Source organism: Pongo abelii, chromosome 5 (assembly GCF_028885655.2).
Source record: "Pongo abelii isolate AG06213 chromosome 5, NHGRI_mPonAbe1-v2.0_pri, whole genome shotgun sequence".
In the NCBI taxonomy this organism is placed as follows: Eukaryota; Metazoa; Chordata; class Mammalia; order Primates; family Hominidae; genus Pongo; species Pongo abelii.
Window position 1 is genome coordinate 122,452,216 of NC_071990.2, and position 24,417 is coordinate 122,476,632.

At 33.2% G+C, this 24,417-nt stretch overlaps 1 protein-coding gene across 8 annotated transcripts in view; it reads right to left on the reverse strand.

The window, feature by feature from the left end:
• Nucleotides 1–24,417, reverse strand: part of TBC1D32 (TBC1 domain family member 32) — a 261,800-nt gene that overhangs the window by 38,397 nt on the left and 198,986 nt on the right. For 7 of the 8 annotated variants that reach the window (XM_054558089.2, XM_024248559.3, XM_054558087.2 and 4 more), the window contains 2 exons: nucleotides 13,541–13,666; nucleotides 8,259–8,342 (listed from right to left, as the gene is read on the reverse strand). In XM_054558089.2, the coding sequence (XP_054414064.2) occupies nucleotides 8,259–8,342; nucleotides 13,541–13,666 (210 nt within the window). Of the gene's footprint in view, nucleotides 1–8,258; nucleotides 8,343–13,540; nucleotides 13,667–15,974; nucleotides 16,316–21,655; nucleotides 21,719–24,417 lie in introns of those variants that run through there. The other variant, XM_054558095.2, reaches the window with a different exon arrangement.

The window sequence follows — 24,417 nt, forward strand, 5'->3', positions numbered from 1 at the left end:
TAAATGAATGAACCAACATCCAATGAATAGCAACAAAAGAAATTGTACTTTAAATATAAAACTAGAAGCAAGATGGAGAAGAAAACAGACATAGACTTAAAAATATGTTCTGTATATTAAAATCAAGTAACACATAGAAGAGATAGCTCCCACTCCCTGAAGTCACTGGGAAAAGAATAATGAAATAAGTTGTTGAAGAGTCAACCAACCAATGACATGTATAGCATCATACTTACCCACTTACTAACAATGCTTAATTCAATCTAAGCTAGAGTTAGTCATTAAATTATTCAAAATAACCAATACTTTTAACTATAAATGCAATAGTTTCAAAATAAAATGAGTTGACAAAATTTATGTCACATGAAGTGATATCACTCAGTGTGGGTCATGCATTCTGTTCTGTTTTTGGTTTGCAAAGCTAGCACATACAGCAGCAGTAGAAGAAATTAAATCTATTCTGCCTGGCACCTAATAGTATGGAAAAAAATAAATTTTCAGAAGAGTAAAGAATTTCTCCACTGGAGGACAAATCCATGGTTGGAGAGGCAGCTACTGGTTGGCTGCTTACTGACTCTCCTAATGCCCTCCCTTATCTGTCCTAACTTAAGAAAATTCTTACTACCCAAAGGAATCAATGGACTACATTTCTTCCTCCCTGCTTCCTTTCCCAAAGTCAGTCTGTAAGTTCTGTTGCTTCTTTTCTAATATGTAATTGTATCCATGCATTTTATTCAGTTCTTACTACCACAGAATTCAGTACCTTGTGACCAGTCTACTGTACATGTCTCAGCCTCCTAATTGATATAGTCAGTGTTATTTGGGAAAAAAAGCATTTCCATGTCTTGATTATGCAATTGCTCCTGCCTGGAAGACTTTTCCCCTCTTCTCTTGTTTCTTTCCATTCTAATAACCCAGGAGGCAGCACAAGTACTACTCCGGCTCTCTATTAACGCTTCCTCCTCTTATTTTCCATGATGGCACCAATTTGACACTGATGTCATTTTCTACTGGACACCTGTGGCCCTTAAAATAAAACGCCTCACTGACAATTACCAAATTCAAATAGCATATTAAAAAGCACATTGCCTGAAACCAAGTAGCCAGCTGAAAAACTGTTTGTTTTATTTTCTACCTTACTATATGCTGCAATTTGTTTAATTCCTAATTTTAGGTATATGCCCTATTTTTCCTTCCTGAGGAAAGGTTCGTATTAAATATCTCTTTGAAATTATCACACACTGTGCTTTACTACAAACGTTTCATAAATGTAAGATAGAAGAGAGCATTTTTGCTTTTCAAAGAAAGTATAAAAGGTGTTTAAGTGTATTTAATTAAATTTACAACTATATTTTAATAATCAAAAGGTGAAACAAGTAAAATGTTGATTTTTTTTCTAATCTTTTGATTAACTAGCATCATGAAGAGAAAAGAAATAAAAATACACATCACCCTGAAAGGGCCATTTAATTTATCATTTCAAAGAAGCAATTACACTAGAAAAAAATTCCCAACTTGTTCCAGGGAACTGAACCAACAAAAAGGAAATGTCTGTTAAGATATGGAAAGATACCTATATGAATTTACAAACTGCAAATGTGCAGAAGTTTATCTGCTTGTTCTTTCCTCTTCCTTTAAAGGGATAAACAGTCAAACTAATTTGATTTTTCCAGATTTGCAAATTTTATAATGGATTGAAATCCTGAGGGAGCTAACAACAGATGGATGATTGTGTACTTCTAATTTCAACTACCTTAGGGTTTAGAAGGCTGTCATTTTTTAAAAGATAATCAATTTATCATTTCCAGAAACTTAAAAAAACATTGAATACATCTACCCAGTATTTGTTTTAAAACATTTTATATCAAAACAATTTTTAATTTAAAGCAAATAGAGTGAAATTTTATAATAAAAAAATCATTGTTCCACCAGCCAAAAAATACTTGATAAAGGATGAGAATACCTAAAGCCTTGGGAAGAAAACAATGTACTAGCAACAAGCTCAGTATATCACAATATGAATATTAAACAATCAATCAACAGACAGTCACTTCATTTTTTGGCTTTACTATAAGACTGGTGAATAGCTTCAGCTGGAACCTTTAAGGAATTTAAATCCGCATTCAGGATTTATCTGCCTAGCTAATACATTCAACAAAGCCGACATCTGAGATCTCACTCGGCATAATTTAGAAACATAACAGAGGGCAGTAATGCATGCACACTGAGCAATCAGTTTTGCTGAATATTTAGATAATATATACAATATAATTTTAATTTTAGATTTTCTACAGAAAATATGGTCCAATAAAACAATGTGCAAAAGAGAGCTATACAAATTGGAGATTATTATGCTTAAGTCTAAAGAAATGCCCATTTTGGTCATGCAAATTTCCATGACTATCACACTTCTTACTCATTTTCTATTACTCCCCAACTTAACCATTAATAGCTGTATGTTTTTCACATAAATTTTATGTTCATTCATAAGATTATAATTTTCTTCACAAATGCTTTCCTTTAAAATCTCTTCCCAATTAATGTTTTCTTTCCTCTATGCCTCAATTTCCTCATTTTAAATATGATGATTATGTCCAGTTCAGAGAACAGTTATAGGGTTGAATGACACAAGGTATATCAAGTGCCTTAACATAATACGTAATTTAAAAGAGGTGATCAATAGATATCAATTCCTTTCACCTACCTTAACTTTTGTTTAATAGTATCTTGTATTTTCTTCTCACTTCTTTGTTTTAATTCTCTTAGGTCTCTTTTACCACTTTCCCAGGTTTGCATTAGATATCATTATGTGCAAATAAGTAGAGGGTCATCTGTATATTCACATATATCTAATTATGTGAATTGTTAGATATTTAGAATTGTTACAGAACTATAATACATTTCTTTGAATATAGATGTGAATATAGTATGTGTGTGTATATATATAAAATTAAATCTCATATTGAAGATACAAAGGAGTTTGACACTTAATGTAACAATTTAGCCATATACAATATAATAAAACTATCAAAATGGTAGTTTAAAGTGAATGCAGTAGGAGCAGAGAAGAGAGAATCCTGCTTAGGAATAAGAGAGGTTACATTCTAGCTGAAACTTTACAAGTGAGTCGGGCATTATCATGTGGATGTCATGGAGAGGGAAGCATCCATCTAGAAGGAACAACAGGAGCAAAAATTTAGTGAGGCAAATGTGCAGAATGTGTTTGGGCAGTTAATGGTAATAAGGCTAGAAAGATATGTCTAACTTGAATAAATAACACATATTTGAATGATGGTTTCTTCAGCAAAAGAAGTCATATCACCCTTACAGGAAAGATGATCTGATATCAGTAGTACATGCTAACTCTACTTTCTTCACTGTCTCTTTATTCACTGCCCCTTAAGTATTGGATATTCATCCGTGGAAAACTTCATTTCTGTACTCCATTTTTTTCCTTTACACAGTTAGTATTACCAAATAATCTTTGTAAGGTACAGGTGAATCAGGTAAAGTTTCTGCTCAGAAATCTTAAATAGTTTACTCTATTGCCTATTAAGATACTAATTGACACACTTTATAAAGCCTTCCTCCAACATTCTTTTATCCATTCTTTCCTTTATTTGACAAACATTTATTGACATTATTGTTCTAGGTGCAGAGAATGAAATGATAGGTAAAACACAAAAACAACCCTAAAGAAATGTAAAGGAATGTGAAGAATTAGACACTAAGTCAGAATATGAGAAAGAAATTACAATGAGATGTATTGGCTTTATATACCAAGCTGATGGCTTAGTAATTTGTATTTGTAGCCCACACTTTTCCTCTAAACTCGATTCACATGTCCAGAATGTATAAAGCATATTTACTTGAATGTCCAACAAGTATCTAAAACAACAAAAAAGCCAGCACCTAATCTCCCCTTCCTTTCCTATTCTTCTTTATCTCAATGTACAATCATTCCATCCTCCTAGTAACTCAGAAAAATAGTTCATTGTCCTCCTTGACTCCTTTCTTTCTCTCATACCCCACATTCAATCTGTTACCCAATTCTGTTGGCCCTATTTTTAAAATATATCCAGAATCCAAAAACTTCTCACTGTCTCCATTACTGACATCCTCATCTTAGCCATTCCTGTTTTTCAATAGCCTCTTAACTCATTTCCCTGCTTCAGTCATTTCTCTTCCTTCAGTAGTTTCTCAACACCACAGCCACAATGCTCTTATAAAATGCAAATTAACATGTCATGCCTATGTTCAAAACCCTGCAATGACTTTCAAGATCCTGTATCATGCTCTCGTATCTGACTTTTAACACCATCAATTCCTCTCCTTGACTCCTTTCTAGCCATATTAGTCTCCTTTGTGGCCATTTGTTAGCACTCTCTTGCCCTGAAAATAACCATATATCTTGCCTGCACTTCCCCTGGTGAACTGTGGTAAAAAGAAAAAATGCATCATCAATAAAACTTTATATGAAAACTATTTAATACTGTAATCTTCACTCCTAACTAAACCTTCCCAGATCCTTTTTCTGTTGTGTATTTCCTCATTTATCATTACACCTTTTAACTTACTGAATATTCTACTTATTTTCTGTCTTCCCACTAGAAAGTAAACTCCATGAGGGGAAGACATTTTCTGTCACAGTGTCAGTACCTAATACAGGATAATTTGTTGCATAATGAACACATGTGTGTCTGGGACAGGGAGTAGTTGGGAGTGATGTGAAGAATTTAGTGTTCTGCGTGGAAAGAAAGTATGATGCTAGAGAAAAGGAAGGTGCAGGATAATGTAAGATCATGGGTACCATGATAATAAGCTGAGACTTTATGCTGTGGTCAATGGTGAGAAATGGCAGAGGAATGAGTGGGTTAGATTTACATGTCAAAGATCACTCTGAGAGCAGTGTAAAGAGCACCTTTGAAAAAGAACCAGACTCCAAGTAGAGATATCAGCTAAAAAGGTTATTATGACAACTTCTCTTGTAACAGATCTTAATGGAAAAGCTTTCTATTTTTCCTCACTCAGTATGATGTTAGCTGTGAGTTTATCACATATGGGCTTTACTGTGTTGAGGTATGTTCCTTCTATACCCAATTTGTTAACAGTTTTTTATTATACATGATGTTGAATTGTATCAAATGCATTTTCAGCATCTATTGAAATGATTCTATAGTTTTTTCCTGGATGATCTATCCTTGGCCAAAAGTAGAGTGAAGTCCTCTACAACTGTATTGCAGTTAATCTCTCACATAAAGTCTAGCAATATTTGTTTTATGAATCTGGGTGCTCCAGTGTTAGGTGCATGTATATTTATTACTGTTATATCCTCTCACTGAATTGATCCCTTTATCATTATATAATGACCTTTTTGGTCTCTTTTTATAGTCTTCGCCTTAAAGTCTATTTCATCTGATATTAGTATAGTTACTCCTATCCTTTTATGGCTGCCATTGGCATAAAATATCTTTTTCCATTATTTCATTTTCAGTCTATGTAAGTCTTGATAAGTGGAGTGAGTTTCTTGTAGAAAGTATATAGTTAGGTCCTGTTTTAATATTCAGCCATTTTGTATCTTTCAATAGAAAAATTCAGTCTGTTTACATTCAATGTTATTATTAATAATAACCATTTTATTACTTGTTTACTAGTTATTGTGTGACTCCTCTCTTCCTCTATCCTTTCTTACTACCTTCTTTTGCATTTATTTTTTTCTGCTAGTATTTTTTTGGGGTATCTATTATAGGTTTTTTGTGTGTGTGTGTTTACCATGAGGCTTACAAAGCCTTCCTATAGTTATTATGATGTTATTTAAAAAATATAATAACTTGATTGCAAAAACAAACAAAAAAAACTATACACATTAATTCCTTTCTACCACCATTTTGAATTTTTGACTTCACAATTTATATTACTTATATTGCCTATCCCTTAAAAAATTGTTGTAGTTATCATTTTTTGATGGTTTGTCTTTTAGTCTTCTTAGTAAAGATTAAGTGGTTAACACACCAAGACTAAATATTAGTGCAATAATCATGTTAGCATCCTTTTCTTTCCGTTTTAAAACTCCCTTTAGCACTTCTTGTATGTAGGTCTGAAAGTGATAAATTCCCTCAACATTTGTTTGCCTGGGAAAGTCTTATTCTCCTTCATTTCTCAAGGATAGCTTTCCTGGATATGGTATTCTTGGTTTACATGTTTTTTATTTTTTATTTTTTTTCCAACATTTTGAGTATATTGTCCTACTCATTCTTGTCCTGTAAAGTATCTGTTGTCAGGCATATTGGAGCTCCCTAATATATTATTTGCTTATTTTATCTCACTGTTTTCAGGATCTTCTCTTTGACTTTTGAGAGTTTGATTATAATATGTATTGGGGTATTCTTATTTGAGTGGAATCTAATTGTTGACCTTTGACCTTCCTGTATCTAGTCATCTGTACATTTTTCCAGGTTTGGAAATATTTCTGCTATTGTTTCCTGGAATAAACTTTCTAGCCCTTGTCTTTCTCAGTTCTCTCTTTAATTACAATAACTCAAATATTTGTTCTTTTGATGTTGTTATAGATCCTATAAGCTTTCTTTATTCCTTTTCATCCTTTTTTCTCCTCAGACTATGTATTTTCAAATTGTCTTCAAGCTCACTGATTTTTTTTTCTTCTGTGTGATCAGTTCTGCTGTTGATGCTCTTTATTACATTTTTTCATTTTCCTTTCAATCATTCTATTTTTCAGTTCCAGGATTTCTGCTTAATTTTTAAGAATGATTTCAATCTCTCTATTAAATTTCTCTGATAAGTTTCTGAATTGATCTTAGTGTTTTCTTGAAGTATGTTGAACTTCTTTAAAACAATTTAGAAATCTCTGTGAGATCACACATCTCTGTCATTTTATGGTTGTTCTTTGGCATCTCATTTTGTCCATTTGGTGAGGTCGTATTTCCATGAATGTTCTTAATACTTGTGGACACACAATGATATCTACATGCTGCAGAATTATGTATTTATTTTACTCTTTGCAGTCTAGCTTTATTTCTGCCTATCTTTCTAGAGGGCCTTCCAGGGATTCTAAGCAGACTAAGCAGACTGAGCCTGTGACTATGTACCCATCTAGAGAACACTCTAAGCCCAGGCTTGCTGCATGTTTTGCAAGGCCTGAGATTGACATAGCTTTCCAGCCCAGAAAGACATGGGGAAGATCCAAAGAGAGCACTGGAGCTATGCAGGAACTCTGGCCAGGAATCAGAGTCCAGATGACTGTAAACCCCAGATGGGTGTGCTTCCCAGCAGGTCTCTGTATAAGGAAGACTGGAGTTGAGACTAGGCCCCTCAGTATCTCCTATAGGAAGGAGATGGATAGGCCATCTCGTTGGCTCAGACAGGGATGTGTAATCCAGCAGGTCTCTGCACAAGTGGGGGTAGTTCCTCAGTTGCAACAGGAGGGGTCAGAGCTGATACTACGCTCCTCAAGATCTGCTGTGAGATGGAGCCTCATGTGCCTATCATGCTGGCTCAGATGTGCACACATCTCCTAGCAGGTCCCTGCACTGAAAAGACAGCTCCCCAACTGCTGTAGAAGAGACTAGAGCTGATACTAGTACCCTAGGGATCTGCTATGAGATAGAAGCTGGAGAAACATGTCTCAGCTCAGAGGGGTACATGTCAGCCAGTAATTCCTTGCACAGTTAAGACTGCAGCAGAAGAAGCCCCAGGGCTGAGACTGGGTCCTCTCAGTATCTGCTGTGGGACACAGGCTAGCATGCCTATCACACCGACCCAGACAAATGCATGTATCTTTTGTGAGACACACTGAGTTTGAGGGATTCTGTGGCATATCCAGGTGATGTTTACTTACTAGGCCACTGGAAATATAAGAATAAAGCCTATAGTAGATATTTGAGTGAATGATGTAAATTTTGAAATCATCAATATATGAGAGATAGGTAAAACAGTATAAGCAGAGGAGACCACTAGGGAATAATGGATAGAATCAGAAGAATAGAAGACATTGCTTAAGGCAAAACAACTTTTAGTGAATAGAGAGAGAAAAAGAAAGCTCAAGAAAGAATCACAGAGTTACAAGGAAACTTAGACATTTACAAAGAAAAGAGGCTTAATGATATCTGGAATGTATATGGCACCAAGTAAGAGATTGTTAGGATGAGAAAACTGCCTGTCTGTAATATCATTACACATCTCCATTAATTATCTAGTTACATAATGAGTCTTTTTCAAACTTCAAAATGTTTAAAATGTACCTGTATACTCCACTGAAGGGAAGTAACATTCAGATGGGCTTTCAGTGAGATGAAGCACAAATTTTTCAAGTAATTCTACTACGGCTGTAATAAACAAGAGAATAATTAGGATATTAAAGGTCAGAATAATATGTGACAATGCATCCTTAAATCACAGAACTAGCAGATAAAAGTCATCTGAACTTCACAGATACACTCTAAGGGAGTGCAATTCAAATGCGTACTGTTTTAATATTCATAACACTGTTTCTGATGCAAATTAAACTTTAATAACTTAGCTAAGAACCTATTCAATATAAAACTGAAAAAGGATCATCTGTTATCTCTGGATCCTCTAAGAATTATTTCAGAATTTGCTAAATGATTTCAAACCTGAAAGAAAAACAGCACTAATTATGCTATAATACCTTAACTTTGTTCTTTATGCATAACAGAAAAAAAGTATTAGTGGGTTCTAAGGCTAGGATCAATGCATAGCTCATTCAAAATCAGGACATATTATATGTTTTATATGCTTTGCAACTGATGGTATCTATTCAAGACAACCAATATCAAAGGAAGGCTTGACCTATCTAGCTTAGAAGTGATAAAATGGTTATTTTCTAGGCTGGTTTGATAATGCCACTAGGCTTGCATCTAATACCCCTGAAATGGATATAAACAGGTACCATATAATTAATATGCAACCCAGAGTTTGTTGTGGGTTTGAGTTTTTTGTTGTTGTTGTTGAAAATAAATAAATGTAGAGTCAATGTTATGCTTTAAATAACAAGTACACTTTACTCACTATGTAAAATTGTCCCTTAATTATATCTAGGATATTAACTCTAACCTATATTAACTAAATGAACCCTATTCCACAAACAAGTACATTTTAAGAATATAATTCTTGGAGAACAATTAGTGTTCAACAGGTGAAAAGTCCAAAATCAAAGAGGAATAACATGCTTTTCAGCAATTGTAGCTGACAAGTTCTATCTCATAATATTTTAATGGCTTAGGACAAAAATGAAATGATTTTATTCATTGAACTCTATTCATATGATGATTTCAAAGTTGAATAAGTATTAAAAATATAAGAATCCAATTGTCAAGGGTCAGAAAGGACATCAGTATTGTAAGCTATTTATGTTTATAGTTGCTTAGACTGGTTCTATCTTCATGTGTAGACACAAATTTTGCCATACTTATAAAAATCTTTTCTCAAGTCTTTCTTCTATGAATTAATAAATTAAATAGCCCTCAGGTGAGAGCATTTAAATTATATGTGTATAAACTTCTTTCTTTATAAATCACTTAATACTGTCTCTTGAGATTATAAATTTTGCAGAAAGAATAATGTCTTGATGAAGTTCAGATATAATCATTCTTAGTTTAATGATAACAATTTAAGATGCAAGATATACATTAGTAACAAAGATTATACAGAAAGACACTCTTATAACTCCAAACATAATGTAATTATTTTTACTTTAGCACAACCATGTTTGCCACACACTATGTATTTAAGTAAAGTGCTTGAGTTAATGGGAAAAGACACAGCATATTGCTAAGCAATTCTTTGAATCCTGTGCCTTAGATTAGGTCAGAAATACGGAAAATTCATTACATCTGTGAGGGAGCTACACACAAAATAATCTGATACTTAAGAGTCACATGAGCAACTTCATACGTAGCAAGCCACACTATTTTCTGGCAAGTACTGATATTCAAATATAACGTTATTGGATCAGTATATTAGAGGCTTACAGAGGAACTGATTCTATATTGCAGAGGTAAAAATGACATTACTAAAGTACTCCAAGAAGATTCTAGATTTCTACTGATGCCTATTTATTCATTTTGCCCAGCAACCCTTATGAACAGCAACATATATTTTCAGGTATTTTGAGGGATAGGCTGTACTCATGTAACAATGCTAAAAATTGATCTATATGTGGTCATTGAACCTATGACTCTTATCTCAGTACATCTTTCTAACCAATTGTAAGTGTAGCTGAACTACATAATTCCTAGAGTGGCTATTTATCTCAGTATGACCAACAGCCTCACTGTCAACCCACTGAAAATTCCATTAACACAAGGAAATTAATTCATGTCACAAAACAATCCTTAACTTTAAAACAAATTAAGTCTAGGATGTTACTGTCCAGAAAGTAAACTATAGAATATTGTTCCTCTAAAGTGAATTTTTACATTTTAAACAACAGATCTGGAATTTCTATAGAGGGTTTTAAATTATGGGCCTTCTCTCTTTAATCACATCTATTTCCTGGGGTAGGAATATGACATGAATAGTCTATAAAACCAAAATTTATAATATTTATATACTAAGAAGAACACATGGGTTTTCTGCTGAGAGAAAACTAAGGCAGACTATTCAAGGATACTTGGGTTTTGATTCTGCTTTCTCCTTGGGCTTTGCCATCTGCTATGGTCTGAAGGTTGGTATCCCTGAAAATTTCTTATGTTAAAATCCAATACATATCCAAAGAGATAGTACTCAGAAGTTTTGCCTTTGGGAAGTGAGTAAGTCATGAGGGCTCTGTCCTCATGAAAGGAATTAGTGCCCTTATAAAAGAGGCTGAAGGGAGTTGTCCTTCCCTGTATTTCACCATGTGAGGATGTAGTAAGAAGGCACCATCTTTGAAGTAGAGAACAATTTCTTACAAGACACTGAATCTGATGGTGCCTTGATCTTGGTGTTCCCTGCCTCCAGAACTGTAAGAAATAATTTTCTAATGATTATAAGTTACCCAACCTCAAGTATTTTGCTTTGGCAGCCTGAAGAAACTAAGATATCATCACAACAATAACTGATTCCAAAACTAGGACAGCTCTATGCTTTGAGTACCCACACAACCATTCTGTTTTTCCCTTTCAGTATAGTATTCAATAAATTACACTTTATTATAAAATAGTTTTGTGTTAGAGTTTGCCCAGCCATAGGATAACTTAAGTATTCTGAGCACATTTAAGCTAGGCTAGGTTAAGCTACGATATTCAGTAGGTAAGGTGTGTTAAATGCATTTTCAACTTATGATGCATTTATTAGGATGTAGCTTCATTGTAAGTTGTATAGCATCTGTATTGTATTGAGTGAAATGTCCAATAAAATAGTATGGTTTATATTGACTGATTTTGATTAAAAATAAAAAGTGATAATATATGAAGGATAAAATTACAGGTAAATTTTAACTCTTTATTTTGCTTATTTATAATTTCTGATTTTCCTAAAATAAACATGTTAGATAATTGTCCAGTTGCTAAATGATGAATACTTAAAGTAGTGGCAGAAGATATGAATGAGAAAGAACAAATTAGAGACAGACTTAGGAACAGCATCTGTAAGACTTGGTAACTAAGAGGACAGGTATCATTCAGGGGATAAAAGGAAGAAGTCAAGGAAAATTAAGTTTCTCCTTTCAATGATTGAGTAGATACTATTGGTAATAATCAGAAAAGAGAAAGCAACAGGAAGAACATACTTCATTTTATACTCTTGATGGTATCCCACACAGGAAAAACCTAAAAATTGGGAGCACTAAAATTTAAACAAAGGGGACAATAGGATTAAATTACCAGAGCAAAATAAAAAGAAACTTAAATATAACCAAAGGTCAGTTAGAAATCACAAAAACATATTCCTTTTTTAAAAAGAAGACTCTTATATAAGAAGACTTTTTATAATTATGAGTAATTATGTGGAATCACCTAATGCTCATTGCTAGAGACAAGATTTTGCCCCAACACTATAGTCCATAAAAAGGAACCAGAAACCTTTAGACTCTATTTTTAAGAGTATCAAAGTAATGAATAGGCAGGGCACGGTGGCTCATGCCTGTAATCTCAGCATTTTGGGAGACTGAGGCGGGTGGATCACCTGAGATCAGGAGTTTGAGACCAGCCTGGCCAACATGGTGAAACCCCGTCTCTACTAAAAATACAAAAATTAACTAGGTGTCGTGACATGCGCCTGTAATCCCAGCTACTCAGGAGGCTGAGGCAGGAGAATCGCCTGAACCCAGGAGGCGGAGGTTGCAGTGAGCCAAGATCGCAACATGGCACTCCAGCCTGGACGACAGAGCAAGACTCTGTCTCAAAAACAAAACAAAGTAATAAATAACTGACATCAAGACTTGTGGAAAGTGCCCTAAGATACCAAGATTCCACAGAGAACACAGTTTTAATGGTAATGTTCTACATGTTTGTCCTGTTTCAGAGGAATGAGTAAGAGTTAAACAGCTGATACTTCTCTTTTGTCTTACTATCCCTGTTAGAGATAAACTCAGAACTACATACGAATTTAGTTCTTGTATTTAAACTGAACATCATTCCAGTCTGCTGCTTTCTTAATTTGTTGTGCAAATTAAGTTTATATGAAACTGTGCAGCCCACAGTTTATATTAAATATCTCTATTATTCAATCAATGGTAAATATATACTTAGAATAGATATTTTATAAATATCTGGGGAGATAAAACATAATTTAACTGCTCACTTTATACTCAAACTTTGGAGAACAACGTTTGACTTCTTAGCCATAAATATGTAACATTATTCTCTGGAAATATTTCTCCAACAACTAACAATATAAAAACTTTTCTCCATTTCCCATTTTAAATTTTAGAACAAATGACACAAATATGAAAACTATAAAGCATTGCTGATAAAGTACACAATACCTTTTAAATTACAGTTTTCAGGAAATCTAGCTTATATTGACATTAGAACTTTTTTCTAAGCACTTCTTTTTACTTTATTCAAAATAAATAATGTTAATTTAAAAAATGATGATTTCAGAAAACAAATGCACAAGTAGATAACTGAATACAAATAAACTTGTTTGCTAATTTAGAAAACATAGCTGTTCCCTTAAAACAAAATTTCCTTAGGAGTCACTAAATTTACTTGCATGAATATAAAAGTGATTCAGAATAATAATGTTGATTAAAAAATCAATAAAATTTCTAAAAAATATAACAATATGTCATATTCAGGTAAAAACTGGTAAAACCAAGCAAATTGCTACCTAGAGGGAGTGTTCCAGTTTTGCTCACCAAGACTGTTTAGACAGTTCCAAAAAAAAAACAACAATGCTTAGTAGTGTCTCATATTTTAATTTGTGTTCTCTCAGGATCCCAATTTTCTCAGAAATCAGCGAACTTCTGGAATTAGCATTATGTTTTCTACATATGCCAATACTAATCTTTAAGAACCACAGATTCTATTAATATAATTTTCATACATAAGAAAACCCACAATGGAAACAATGTACTTACCCTCTCCACTGATTATATCAGGTTTGGCTTTCATCATTTTGCAAAATTGTCTTCGGCAGTTTTCTATCCATTCAGTTTGTTTATCAGATATTTTGAGGCATAATAAAAGCTTGTCAAGATCATTGTCTAATCAGAAAGATAACATATTATTATAATAAGACATGCTAGATATACTGAAAAATTATTAATGTTAACTATGTAAACAGCTGAAAATTCCATATGGAATACATATGGCTTTCAAAGGAAAACAGATATTCTTCTGTAATTACATCTTATACCATCAATTGTTTGTTACATGTATAAAAAGTTGACAACAATGAATTACTGAATTATTAAAAGCTCATAAAATGGATTGTGATCTGTAACCATAATTCTTTAATAGTCTTTTTCTTATATGAATATGGCTCACTACTGAGAATCTGTTTTAATAGACAGCGTGAACCTTAAAATTTCATTATGCAGACTGACAGGAACACTACACTCATTCCTCATGTACTTTCAGATACACTTTTTTATTCACTTCTTTAAAAGCAAAAAAAAAAGCATAAGTGTAAAAAATCTTCAGTCAAACATGTATTCATCTTGGAAAAAATATGTTGCTGAAGGGGTTAAAATATGCTATTCTGGCATATTGATTATTTAAATTAAAGACACTTGAAAAACAGCAAGTGCAAGATCACATTGACCTTCATGTTTTTTCTCTATAAAGAAAATGAAATTCTCATGTGATAGACACTCTCTATACTAGAAGAAAAGACAACATATTTACCTTCAAGGATGAGAAGTTGAGACCAGAGAATACTTTGCAAACCTTATTAAAATGACTTATCTTTTAAGCCTCCCACATAATTTAGTCACATTTTCATAGTTTATTATTCTTTGTTCAACTCAGTATACAGGTAACTGCTTCTTTGAGTCTTCATTTCCCTATGAGAACTCTCATGCCACGTAAAACTTGTATTATGCTTTTCTCCTGTTGATCTGTTATTTCAATTTAATTCTCAGATCCTGCTGGGACCCAAAGAGGATGGAGGTAGAGATTTTCTGCACATAAACTGAAGATAATGAATAGGGCTAAATAAAGTATTTATGGCTAAAATGTAACTTTTCTTCTAAGTGAACTCATGAATACATAGCAGATTCCATTTAATTACGTAGCTTTAAAGGTACTTTTTCCCATGAGATTTTATTTTTAAAAAATCAATGAATAATATAGTAAATGAACAGTTAAGTGTTGTTAAAAAAGATATATGCCTATGTATTCATATAGACATATACATATGTAAAAATTCAAAGGAGACAAAAGAGGCAAAGATGTTCTCTTATTTTCTAGAATAAAATGGGAGAATCAGTAGCCAAATTAATCCATACCTTTTTCTTTACCGCTTCTCTTGAAAGAGATTTTGAGGATAAAAAGAGAACAAGAAACTTTTGAAATTATAGGGTTAAAGGCTTAATTGTTTCTGCTCTAAATTATGGTATGGGAACATTAACACTACAAAATCATCTACCTAAGCTCTATTTTAGGTTAATTAATCCCACCAGGAAGATACCAGTGGTCAACGTGATACTTGAGAGGGTTTCAGCTAACAATGTCTTACCTTTTTCTTAAAGAAAATTATAATAACGAAAGCAAGTCTTTCTTCTTCCAGGTTTTAAAAATCAAAGAAGCTTTCCAGCATAATACAACTATTTAAATTTAAGTTTTCAGCCCAATTTTTATAAAATTCCATTTACTATATACAGAAGTCCTCCTACGTGGATATAATAATCAAGACAATATCACTGCCCTCATGAAATGCACGTCATATAAAGCATATGCATGTATATGTGTGTATATACATATAAACAGAAAATAATACTGTAATCAAGGTATGTCATTCCTGTGATCTAAAATTTCAGTGTTATTCAGCCCTAAGAAAACTGCTACGTATTGCTGCATGATCCTCATGATTATCATATATAAAATCAGATTTATGTAAATATTTCCCTCTTTGACATTTAGGTCAGAAAAAGCCTTTTTATACCAAAGCTACATACATACTCTCTCATACAAACACATGAATACACAGATACATACACCAAACACATGTGGACTCACATGAATACACACATAAAGCAAAAAGTTGTTTTGTTGAAAGCATATGTAATTCTGCTATCCAGTACTAATCTATTTTCTTTGAATACCAAGACTACAATGATACGTTTCACAAATAGCCTTTGTCAGAAGCAATAACTAGAGAAAAATTATCAAGCATTAAATCAAAAGAGAAAATGATTCTTTTTAATAAAAACACTTAAAACTATAAACTCATAAAATTTCAACACAGTTAATAATTTTACTGAAAATTATGTTATTGCTAACAAAAAAGTTTTAATGTTAAATGTATCTTGACAAGAATTAGGTAAAGATTTAATTCGACATTATTGAAATTGAATTTTTATCGTTTTCATTTAAAATATCCACATTACATATTGCCAAGAATAAAATATCTAGAGTCTAATAAGAAACACTAGTGACACATGATTGCAAAGATAATGCAGTTTTTTCATCTTTGTTTCCTCCTGTTTTCTTCTTCTACTCATGTGTAACTCCATCTTTTACCTCCTTCAAACAAAGGATGTTACTACCTCCTTCAGAGGACATCCATATAGCCCTTTCATAGGCTATCTGTTATTTATAAATCTGTTTTCTTTTTACTCCTCCCTCCTCTTGCTCTCCATTCTCTCTCCTTTGACACTTGCTATTCTGTTTTGCTTTCTCATCATCTCATTCTAAGGAAAAGAACACAAGGCATTATAATTGTAAACAGCACTGAGGCAGCAGATGTGGTATGTGACTGAATCTACCAGTTGGTAGACAGCCTGAAGGACCCAGTTTAGATAGCTGGAAATTGGATTTGAGGCAATAAAGAAATGCTGAGCTGAAAACAGGCTGACTAAAAGACTGTTAGAGAGACAGCTTTCTACCCTGCATTATACTTCTGGCTACTCTTCCCCCAGCCATCATTGAAAGTATATGCTTTACAATTTGCATTCCTCAAAGTTAAAAATATGAAATGATGTGATATGATATTAACTGAAAAACATGTATATCTGTGATATTACTGAGTTTGAGGGGAACAATAAATAATTCATTTATCTTCTCCAAATTTGGGACCAACTGAGAAGCCAATAGGTATAGATAAACAGAGTTCAAAGTTATCAGTGTTAGTATATAAACAGCTAAATTAAGCATCATTGCTTGCATCTACTGCCACATGGCCTTCTAGATGTCTTCCCTGAACTGAGTACCATAAATCTATTCAGCCACAGACAGACAGAGACAAAAACCCCCTGACTGTTCTTGCTAGAAAAAGTGCAAAAATAACCTAAAGACTGGCTAAATTAAAAGTGCAGCCTACAAGTAGGCTAGCCCATGACCTTCTATTCCTTCTTCCAGATTCACTTATCAGCCATTTCTCTTAACTTATGCAGAATGAGTAAGGAAGTCCAGGGAGAGGCCAATGGTATTACTCCAGCAAAGGCCCTTTGAGATGGAGACATGAGGTAAGGGAAAATGAAAGCTCCTCCATAATAGATATTTTATATGACAATTCTAAATTAGCGACTGTGAGTGTAATATGAAAAATACATAGAATTCCATATTTCCCAATATTTATACATGGAACATTTCTATATTTATAATCAGGAAAAAAAGAATATTAAAAAAAAGTTTTCCTTCTGGCCACGATGGAGGAACTAGGAATAGACTTGCCTTCTGCTGTAAACAACCAGACTGGATAAAATATATCAAATAACTGTTTTCAGACATTAGTCAATGGGCAGCGCAGGACTGTAATGTCTGAGAAAAGGGAAACCAATGAGGTAAGCTTTATGATTGTCCACTTTCTTCCTGGAGGTTTTGCTGAATTAAGGAGACAGGTGTCAGATTTCAAAGAGATTAAAGAGGCTAAAATTTGTGGATTAGAATACTGGAGAGAAAGAGCTCTAGCAAACTGGTTAACTATTTTTCAAGTTGGCTGCTGATTAATCAGCTGTGGAAACTAAGGGTGAAATTTCACAACGCTAAGCAAGCAACAGCTGGGGGTTATAAACTGAATAATTCCCAGAGCACACCTAGAGTTACAAGATGTCCAAGTTCCAAACAGAATGGAGAGTACTAGTTAATTACCTAGGTTTTCCACAGAGGTCCCAGAAAGGTCAAACCTTGGTAACAGGTAAAATTAGTCTTAAAGTAAGGCAATTATTCATCCACCCTAACAAAAAAATGGAAGCCCTGACAGTAAAGCTGATCCACAAGCAACTTAGCTGCCCACCAAAAAAATGTCCACTACTCCTTAAAGAAAGACAACAAAATTTAGCACTCTAATACAAAGTTAATAATGTCTAATGTCCCCCAAAACTCCCCTAACATGAATAAAAAGAAAGAATGTGACTCATAACTTGCAGATACATCAATTAACAGATTAACAGACACAGATTCACAAAAGATTGAAATTATCAAGGACATTAAAGCAATTATTTTTAGGGATTTAAAGAAAACACAAACCAAAAGTAGATGTTTAAACAAACTGTGGTTTTTCAATACTGCCATCTCAGTAAAAAGAGACAGGTGAATGGGACATGCAACAACTTGGGTCAATCTCAAAACCATGATGCTAAGAGAAAGGAAACAGGTACAAAGAATGTATCCTATGTAATTCTATTTGTATGAAATGCTGGAACAGGAAGAACTAATCTTATAGCAGTTGTTCTCAAGTGGACATGGTTTTGCTCCCCAGGGAACATTTGGCAATGTCTATAGACATTTCTGATTGTCACAACTGAGAAGAGAGAGGGAGAGTTTTATTGGCATCAAGTGGATTGGAGCCAGGGATGCTGCTAAAAATCCTACAATGCACAGGAAAATACGCCCCTGGCAAAGAAAAGCAAATTACCCAAAACATTAATAGTGCTAAGACTGAGAAGCCCTGACTTACAGTAACGAAAAAAATTAATGGTAGTATGCAAGTGGGTGGAGAGAAGCTGACTGCAAAAGACAAAGGGAATTCATGCGAGATCATGAGAAAATGTTCTATATTTGGTTATGGTGGTGGTGTTCTGTGTATAAATATTTCTAAAAATTCAAACTCCTTTCTTAAAACAGATGCATTCTGTTGTATATAGAAATTTTATTATATACACATGTGTATGTAAACAAGTATGTGTATAATTAAAGGTTACTTAAGTGATTGAAATTAAGCATACTAGTACATTACTAAAATATGAGCAGTTATAGTTCATAATTTGTTATAAAGTCTATATCAGAACTCACTAAGATTTAATTAAAAGTATATGCATGTGTAAAATGATTCACTTACAAGAACTCTAATGACTATATTATGGTAAAGTGTTTTAACGTATGCATTTTAAAAATCCTCATTAATATGTCCTGATAAGAGGTTCTGACTGCTTTCTGAATGAAATACAGGCTCCTGTAATGAAATGAACATTCACTTCTTGGGAGTAAATAAGAAAGTAATTTATATTTTCTAGGTGATTAAATATAATAATCCCTTTTAAACTCACAATACTTTATTTTTATAGCAACCATGTCTACATTCCTCTAAAAGTGCAGTATTATTTCTAGAGACAGAGGATAATAAATGATGTCTCAGTATATCCATTCTATATCCAGTTATGATGAAGTAACCATGGAAAACTACCAGTTTGTTTTCCCAAGAAAGGCTTGATGTATCTAATGAGTAAGGTGGAGAAAGAAATAGTCTTCTTCTCTATATTCTTTAAGACCACTAAGAAAAATTGGAAGAAGGAAAAAACAAAACAAAACAAAAAAAAACTACTTTAATCTCTGTCCTTACCACCACTGAGGAAAAGGAAAACAAAAAAGAAAACATCAAGTTTCATGTTTAAAAAATCTATTGATGATAGTTGAAAATATTTCAAAAACTCTAAAATTCTTTGTTATGGTAAGCATTATAATCTTTTTATATTTGGGGATATTATAAAATTATTTTCTCAGGTCATATAGGAACAAAGAGTATATTTAAAATGTAAGATTATTATAGATGATGTAGAAAGAGAGACTATAAAGAAAGAACTTCTGTATAGTTCTTTCATTTCAAGGGGAGGGAAACAGTAAGGTCGATATAAATATAAAGGAAAACATGCAATCTACACAGAAAAAGTTTAATAATTACTTTCTAGGATGTCAGTCAGTAATTCTGAGTGCCCATTTTTGAAATAATATTGTAACTGACATTTCAAAAGGGAGAAAAAGTAAAATAAAGACTTTATAAACTAGCAAGAGATTCCTAGGCTTAATTTAGATAGCCAACCTTGTATGATCCTGAAGTTTATTTTTGTGTTTCTACTTACTTTCTCTTCCTCCATTTAGATTAATGCAGTCAGCATTTCACTTTACTTTTACCATAATAAGCAAGGAAAAACCTTGGAGTGGTCCCTGAGAAGCAATTCTACAGGAAACTAATACAAGGAATTTATATATCATTCCATCTATAAATTTGGGAGTATCCAAATTCTGACAAGTCTCTATTTTGTGTGAACAACTGTGGATTAAGGTATGTCATCTATATCTTACATAGATTATTCTTTATTTTGGATTTATCATCCCATTTTTGCTTTTCATTAATATTTGATAATTAAGCATTTACTATAGGAGAAATTGGTGGAAATAAACAAATGAAGAATTAGTCTTCCCTTGTCATCTTACTGCACCTGCACTAGTAGAAGATCTATTTTCTCTGCTATAGATAGACAGTAAAAATACATGAAAACTAAGTTTTACTTATCAAAAGAAAATACTTATTCTGATTTTCTAGTCATCTCAATAGCTGCAGCTCAAGATTTACTACAGAGGGGAAAAACCATAATCTCAGTCATACTACCAGTTTCCTCAGTTCATAGGTTGATGTCAAATAAAAGTCAATTACCTTTATCTGCAGAAAATAAATCTTAATTCCAAGGTTAGAAACAATAGAAAAGAAAAAAGCATGAGAAAATGCCTGACTTGACATAAAGGCCTAGATAAATATTTGATAAAAGACTATATCAACAAAAAGCATTTATAGACTATATGTGTAAGACAGAATACAAAAGCCTTTTAAAATAAGCACACACAATATCTGTCATCATGTTATATTACACTTTATATAGTACCATATTATTTTTCTTTTTTTTTTTTTGAGACGGAGTCTCACTCTGTCGCCCAGGCTGGAGTGCAGTGGAACAATCTTGGCTCATTGCAAGCTCCGCCTCCTGGGTTCACGCCATTCTCCTGCCTCAGACTCTGGAGTAGCTGGGACTACAGGCACCCGCCACCACGCCTGGCTAATTTTTTTTGTATTTTTAGTACAGACAGGGTTTCACTGTGTTAGCCAGGATGGTCTTGATCTCCTGACTTGTGATGCGCCCGCCTCGGCCTCCCAAAGTGCTGGGATTACAGGCATGAGCCACCGCGCCCAGCCATACCATATTATTTTTCAAAGTATTTTTACTCATGCTTAGGGGATTCTATTTTTAATTGATTGGGGGAGAATTAGTAATCCTAAATTTTACATAATTCATCACACTTGCAAAGGCAATCCAGTCCAGTCATTCGTTAAATAGGCAATTTTCATTATTTTATCAAAATGCAATTGCAATTACAGTCCATCTCATTCTCCCCTTTTCTCCTTAAAAAGTTTATTTCCACATACTATGCAGGTAATATTCCAATTTTAAATCTTTACTATTAGAATTGGAGAATGGATTGTCATCAATTTGTAAATGAAATGGCAATAATTCATCAGAGACATGAACAGACAATTTCTGAAAAGGCAGAAAGTATCAGCAAGAATCAACACCAGTGAATAAGGATATATATCCAATAAGAACAAGAAAAATTGTTAAACAAAATCAGTATAGATTAATGAAAACTATCTTGTTAAATTAAAGATATTGTTCTAGTGAAAAAAATAGACATTTGTAGTTAAGAAGGCTAAATTTCAACATCTTTTAATGCAAAAAAAAAACTTAATATCAGCATAAGGTGATAAAATATGTAGGCATCCTAAGATTATAATTATAAAACCCAAGAACTTTTTTACTCACTCACTGAACACTGCATAGCTCCAGAGACACAGAATATGGTATTCTTGTTCTTTGGCCCCATCTCTGATTTAGAAATGTTATCTATCATTAGTTTTGTTATTAACCAAAATACATTGCAATAATTTTCTAACTGTTCTATAAATAGTACTTTGCAACTATAAAATATTCAAAATAAACTTTATATATAGTAATACCTACAAAAGGAAAACCTTTTCCATTCCCCAAAATATTAATGCATTAACATTGCCAGGGGTTTGTATTTTCACTTGTCTACTTTTATAAAGTGCCAAAACTATGCAAATAATATAGATGCAATATAGTGGCTTAGCATCATGGTCTTTACCTAAGAGCATAATATGGTTTTCAAGGACATTTGACTCATACATAGAACCCAATGATTCAAGACATATTTTATACTGAATTCATTCAGAGCTGAAAATTTACAAATGATGAAAAACAAGTTCTAACTAGAATTTGCTTCTGTTTTATATAATATACACCTCCCCCCACCCTGATTTCATTTAATTTGTAGTAAAAAAAAAATTACATCAGGTTGGGGCAAAAAAAAAGATACTATAGAGGGATATTTATATCTTACATATTATTAACTTTAAAATGATCTGTTTTCTCATAGAGGAAAAATATCTGAAACTACCTGGCTAAAAGTATTGGAACGATCTGACTGTAAAGATTTTAATATTATTTGGTATATTACATTAAAAGGAATGATTATAACTATATAACTTACTCTTTTATATAGTATTTGAAAAAGAATATTTTACCAGGCAGAAAAATCAATTTCCTATCAGATAAGCAGAAATGTGATGGAGAAGGTAGTCAAGTAAGATACTGAAGCTATAAAAGGCTAAATTTGAAGTAATCGCAGACTAAAAGGCTGTACATTTTTTAGTAATTTTTTTCAATTGTGAAAAAATAGGATGTAATGCTAACAATGCACACCTTTTATGTGCCATAAAAATGTAAAGTACCACTTGCTAAATGACGAAATAACTATAATAAAGGTGTCTACTTCATGAATAATATATATGGAAGTATAACTCAAGAAGCTTTCTAACTGCAAACTTTTGCATACTCTAGAACATGAGTCAAATCAGAGGTTATTCCAAATACGAGTAAAAATTCCTAAATTTACTTCAGATTAGCCTGAACAAAAGTTTTAATGTCCAGTGACAGAGTCAAAGAGAGAGCTTGATAATGGAAAAAATACAGGAGAAAGAAATCCAGCGTTGATTTACTATTTACTCTTTCATTCAATAAATATTTATGTACTGCCTACTTCTTAAGGCAAACAGCATCTTTGCTTCATAGAAATTACATTTTAGGGTAGCAGACAATACATAAATACATAAACTCACTGTAAGGTATAAATACTCTTAGAGAAATAAACAAAGGTCCAGAGAGAGAAATAAGCAAGAGAAGAAATATATTTTAGATAAGGTGGAGATAACCTCTCTGAAGAAGTGACATTTAGACTAAACTCAAAAGGTTTAAACAGGACTACCCATGGGAAGAGGAGGAATTAGTGTTCCAGGAAAGGGGAGTATCAAGAGCAAAGGATCAGAGGCACAAGCCTAATGTCTTTTAAGGAGTGAAGTTTGCAAAGCACTTATCTCATAAGAAACTTATGTCTAGAATACATAAAGTGCTCTTACAACTCAATTATTAAAAAACAAATAACTCAATTAAAAATGGGCAAAGTGATGGAACAGTCACTTCTCAAAGGAAGATACCAAATGGCCAAAAAGCACATGAAAAGTCATCAGCAAAATACAAATCAAAATCACAATGAGATACCACTTCATAGCCACTGGAATAGTTAGATCAAAAGGTCAGATGAAGAGATATAGAAAATAATTTATGTCAGCTGCTCAAATGATTAAACATAGATTATCATATAATCCAGCAACTCCAATCCTAGGTATACTGAAGAGAAATGAAATGTACGTTCACACAGAAACTTATGCATGAATGTGTAGGAGTTCGGTCAGGGTGGTGGGAAAAGTTGTAAAAAAAAAAAAAAAAAAAAAAGTTACAGGAAAGACGCAAACCTTTTTAAAAAGCCGGAAGGTTTTGCAAAAGCTTTAGGAAAAGGTTATGGCTAAAGGCAGCCTAATCCTCTTACCTTTAGCTAATAGCAAAAAGCAAATAACAAGGGAATGTAGAGGAGTTTATCTAGATAGCTTGTTTACTTATGTTGTCCTAAAACCGACTTTTGATCATTTGTGTGCAAGACTGCTCTCTACTCGAAGGGTCAACAATGTTTATTACCCACAAATTGTGTTTGCTCCAAACCTTTGTCATTAAATCTGTACTAAATAAATGTGAGCATCGCCAGCTTAGGGGGGCTGCAAACTCTTTTTGGCCCCTAGTGCCAGCAGTCCCCTAGCCCGCTCTTTCACTGGATACCTTTGTCTAAGTACTCCTTTCATCTGTCACTCAGCCAGTGTCTGCAGGGCAGACTCGGCATGAATGTTTATGCATAAGATCAGAGAAAGGCAATCTAATGCCAAGTGGCATGACTGCCAGTAACCTTGTGAGTCAGCGCCACACTTCGGATGTTCTATTGGTCTCATTAGTAGCACTAGAAACATATAAAAAATGACCAGAAAAATTACTCTCCTCTTTAAAGACAGCAGCCTCAACTGAGTAAATATACCTCCAAAAGGTTTCTTGATAAAGATAGAAATTCCACAGTAGTAAGATATATAGGATATAGATGTAATTTAGAATGCTGATTATTT